Here is a 4,781-nt window from a genome sequence, read left to right on the forward strand (position 1 = left end):
TCCTATACAAGGTAAACCTAATTACACATAAATGTTCCTCTATTCTTGGCAAGATATTCTCTAAAACAATTACACAATCATGCCTGATTCTAAGGGATATTATTCTAACACTCCCCCTCAAGCTAAGTAACGGAGTTTCCGATACTTAGCTTGTACAGTACTTCTCGAAAGGACTTCGAGTCCACGGCTTTCGTTAATATGTCGGCCAGCTGATCTTTGGATTTCACATACGGCATCTCCACAATTTTTGCTTCAAGATTCTCCTTTATGAAGTGTCGATCTACCTCCACATGTTTCGTTCGATCATGTTGAACTGGGTTTTCAGAGATACTTATCGCTGCCTTGTTATCACAGAACAATTTGCAAGGATGGACCGACCGAAGGTCCAATTCTGTCATGAGTCGTCGTAACCATAGGACCTCTGTTAATCCACTCTTGATTCCTCTGAATTCTGCCTCTGCACTTGAGAGTGCTACAACCTTTTGCTTCTTGCTTCTCCATGTGACAAGGTTACCTCCCACAAAGGTAAAATACCCTGCAGTCGACTTCCGATCATTCGGATTTCCTGCCCAATCTGCATCAGTGAAACCATGTATCTCCAAATGTCCGTGTTTTCCAAATAGAAGTCCATGCTCAGTTGTTCCCTTCAGATACCGAACAATTCTCAAAACTACCTCCCAAAGTTCCTCTTGTGGTGCGTGCATAAACTGGCTGACTACTCCAACTGCATATGCAATGTCTGGTCTAGTATGGGATAAATAAATGAGTTTCCCAACTAACCTCTGATATCTCCCCCTATCGGCCAAGTTTGTTCCTTCCCTTATCTGCAATCCATGGTTCTGTACCATTGGAGTATCTGCGGGCTTGCAGTCAATCATCCCTACTTCTGCTAGTAGATCTAGTATGTACTTCCTCTGATTTATAAAGATTCCCCTTTTTGACCTCAATACCTCTATTCCCAAGAAGTACTTAAGGGGACCTAGGTCTTTCATTTCGAACTCACGAAACAAATTCTTCCTTAGTTCGGCTATCTCCTCCTCGTCATCTCCAGTAATGATCATGTCGTCTACATATATGATTAAGCACGTGATCTTCCCTTCCCTTTTCTTGAGAAACAGAGTATGATCTGAGTTACTCTGTCTATACCCATACTTCTTCATCACTTCTGTAAATCTCCCAAACCATGCTCGTGGAGACTGTTTCAGTCCGTACAACGTCTTCTTAAGCTGGCAGACTTCCCCATCAGAAAACTCTCCTGTGAACCCCGGCGGTGGTTCCATGTGTACGGGTTTTGTCAACTCACCGTGTAGGAACGCATTTGTCACGTCGAACTGGTGAAGAGGCCAGTCCTTGTTGGCTGCAATGGAGAACAATACTCTCACGGTATTAATCTTGGCAACCGGTGAGAATGTTTCAGCATAGTCCACGCCGTATGTCTGGGTGTATCCCTTCGCCACTAGTCGTGCCTTATACCTCTCAATAGTCCCATCTGGTCTTCGTTTGATCGTGAACACCCATCTGCATCCGACGGGTCTAGCTCCTTCGGGTAATTTCTCCTTAACCCATGTACTGTTCCTCATCAAAGCTTTCATTTCAACGAGCATTGCTTCCCTCCACTTCTTATGCTTCATTGCTTCTTCTGCTGTCTGTGGGATTTCCTCTTCTTCGTATAGTGCAGCTTCAAATGCCCGCGCCATTTTTGTTAAGTTTCCCTGAACAAAGTTTGCCACCCCATAACGGCTCTTCTTCCCTATCTTTTCAGGGGAATACTTCTTCGGCGGAATTCCCCTTGTACTTCTATGAGGGAGCACATACCTCCCGGTATCTCCATCCACAGTGTTATTTTCCTCTCCTTGATCTGTTTCCACTGGATTAGTAATAACTGGACTTTCAATAGCACAAGGCTCAGAAATTACCTCAGATATCGTCGGAGAAGGATTACTAGGGGGCGGATGAGATGGCTCTTGTGGTGAGACTTGCTCGGTAGCAGCGACTGTCACTGGATCGGGTGGATCCCCAATAGAGGAGCTTGGCAATGGCACAACCCAACTTAGATAGTCCTCGGTTTCAAGACCAAGACCATTCTCCCCCTGACTACTAAGGTGGGTGTCATAGAAAAATTCGGTTTCAAGAAAGTTACAGTTCATAGTGGTAGTGATTTTTCGAGTGTGAGGGTCGAAGCATCGGTACCCTTTTTGGTTTACCCCATACCATACAAAGACACATTTGGTTGCACAGGGAGACAATTTGGTTCACTCATGTTTAGGGATATGGGTATAGACGGAACAACCAAAGACTCTGGGCTGGAGGTTCAAGTGTTCGGGTATCTTGGCTTGTGTGGATAGTGTATCAAGAGGGGTTTTCATGTTCAGGATCTTGGTAGGGAGACGGTTAATGAGGTAGACGGATGTAGCAATTGTTTCAGGCCAGAAATATTTGGGGACTTTAGAGTCAATCATTATAGCTCGGGTCATTTCTAGGATTGTCCTATTTTTCCGTTCGGCCACCCCATTTTGTTCCGGTGTATAGGCACAAGAGGTCTGGTGAATTATGCCTTTTTCTTTGCAAAAACGGGTCATATCATTGTTAACGAATTCCCTCCCATTATCTGACCTAAGGGTTTTAATAGTGGTTTGGAATTGTGTATGGATTAAGTTGAAAAAAGAGTTAAATCTATCAAACACATCAGATTTGTGTTTCAAGAAATATATCCATGTCATTCTAGTACAGTCGTCAATAAAAATCACAAAGTACCGAAAACCATTCCCACCAATAATTGGTGCGGGACCCCAAACATCAGAATGTACTAAAGAAAACATGGATTTCATACGAGTGTTTGTAGGTTTAAAGGACTGTCGGTGTTTGTAGGTTTAAAGGACTGTCGGTGGCTCTTGGCCAAAACACAAGTTTCGCAAGAAAAATCAGAAGGAATTGAAAAATTCGGATAAAGTAATTTAAAGTAACCAGGAGAAGGATGTCCTAGTCTTCGGTGCCAGAGCCAAGTTTCCTGTTTCGTGGATCCGTGAGCCAACATTGCACTGCCAGTTTGAGCTATCTCGTCTACATAATAGAGTCCATGTTTCTCAGTGCCACGCCCAAGAATCCTCCTCGTCAGAATATCCTGTAAGATGCAAAAATTGGGTTGCATTAGAAGTGTGCAATTCAGTTCTTTAGTCACATGACTAATAGACATCAATCTCTGGGATAATGTGGGAACATATAAGCAATTTGTGAGCCGGAGAGTAGGTGATATTTCAATAGTACCCGCCCCCATAACGGTGATAAATTCCCCACTTGCAGTCTTAATATAGGATTTAGTAACATCATGTAGTTCAACAAAATCACTTCGATAGGGGGTCATAGTGTCCGTTGCCCCGCAATCAAATATCCAACCAGTAGCATTTGTATTACTAGAAACATGAAACGCAACGGAAATATTTCGTAGGGGTGCAAACTGATTAACATGCACAAAATTAGGGCAGTTATGTAATTTCTGGGTATCTGGGGGTCTATTTTCGAATTTCAGGAAGTTGGGGGGCTTTAATTGAGAAGGGTGGGGTATCTTTTTTAATTTCAAGTAATTGGAGGCTGTATTCTTAAAATGATAATAGTGTGTAGGGTTTGGCATAACACCAAACCCGTTACCTCCTCTCCCGCCGCCAGTCGGTTCTGTCCATTCCGCGAAATTGCCGGTGCCCCGTATGTTGCCGCCGGCCGGCGGACTCGCCTGATGCTTCCCAGACCCCGGTCCAGTCGTTTCCCCATGGTTGTCGGTTTCAATTCGTCGCGGTGCTCCGTCACCGTTCACCCCGACGGCCATTTTTGCCTGAGCTTGGGTAGCTCTAGCCTTCTGCCTATCCTCCCACCATTCCGGGTAGCCTAATCGCTTAAAGCAGGTCTCCCATGTATGTTTTTGCCTCCCACAGTGGGAGCACCACAGCTTCGAGGTATCTGGGCGATTTCCCGTCGGTCGGCTGGTGGCTGCGAAGCGTGGTGGTGGCTGGCTGTTGCGGTGTGATGGGCGGTTGCTCTGTGCGGCGAAACCGTGGCCAATTTCTCCCCCAAGTGATGAATCGGTGTTTCCACCGTTGGCGTCGGTGGGTGTGGACGACGTCGGTGGCATGATGCGACGTCGAGCCGCCTCCGTCTTCACCCATCCATATGCCGCTTCAACTGATGGGGCTGGGTCTTCTTTTGAGGATGTCCCTCCGGATCGAGTCATACTCTTGATTCAATCCGGTCAAGAACTTGATCAGTCGCTTTGAGTTCGAATGGGTTCGAAATTGATCGATCCCCTTGTCACAGCAGTTGATAGGTTGTTTCTGACAGCGATCTATATTAATCCATAGCCCATGAATCCTTCGATAGTATGTTTCCAGATCGAGATCGCCCTGTTTGATATTGATTGCTTTTTCCTCTAGGTCATAGATGAGATAACGGTCCGCCTTGTTTTCGAACGTGACCGCGAGGCTATCCCACAAAGCCTTCGATGTCAGATGGTGCGCGAAATCGGCGACAATTTCGTTCTCAATATTGTCGACGATCCACGAGAACACCACAAGGTCGTTCTCCTCCCACTCATCAAACCCCTTGCTGACCGCTTCCGGAGGTTCGTTCCTAATGTAGGAGTATGCTCCTCTTCCCCCAATCTTGACTTTCATTAGTCGAGACCATAGAGGGTAATTCTTTCCATTCAATTTGAATGCCACGGTAATACTTTTGCAGTTTCGTAGACTCTTTGTCTGATCTGGATTGGGTTTCTCCTCCTCCGTGTCTGACAT

General features: G+C 45.5%; 1 protein-coding gene across 1 annotated transcript; it reads right to left on the reverse strand.

Annotated features, from left to right (window-relative positions):
* Positions 1 to 4,169: 4,169 nt before the first annotated feature.
* Positions 4,170 to 4,781, reverse strand: LOC121786958. Its single transcript, XM_042185549.1, has one exon. The coding sequence runs from the start codon at positions 4,779 to 4,781 to the stop codon at positions 4,170 to 4,172; it is 612 nt and encodes a 203-aa protein (XP_042041483.1).

Source organism: Salvia splendens, chromosome 22 (genome assembly GCF_004379255.2).
Source record: "Salvia splendens isolate huo1 chromosome 22, SspV2, whole genome shotgun sequence".
Classification (NCBI taxonomy): Eukaryota; Viridiplantae; Streptophyta; class Magnoliopsida; order Lamiales; family Lamiaceae; genus Salvia; species Salvia splendens.

Coding starts and splice junctions, on each gene's coding strand:
- LOC121786958 (XM_042185549.1), bottom strand. CDS start 4,781: ATGTCAGACACGGAGGAGGAGAAACCCAATCCAGATCAGACAAAGAGT.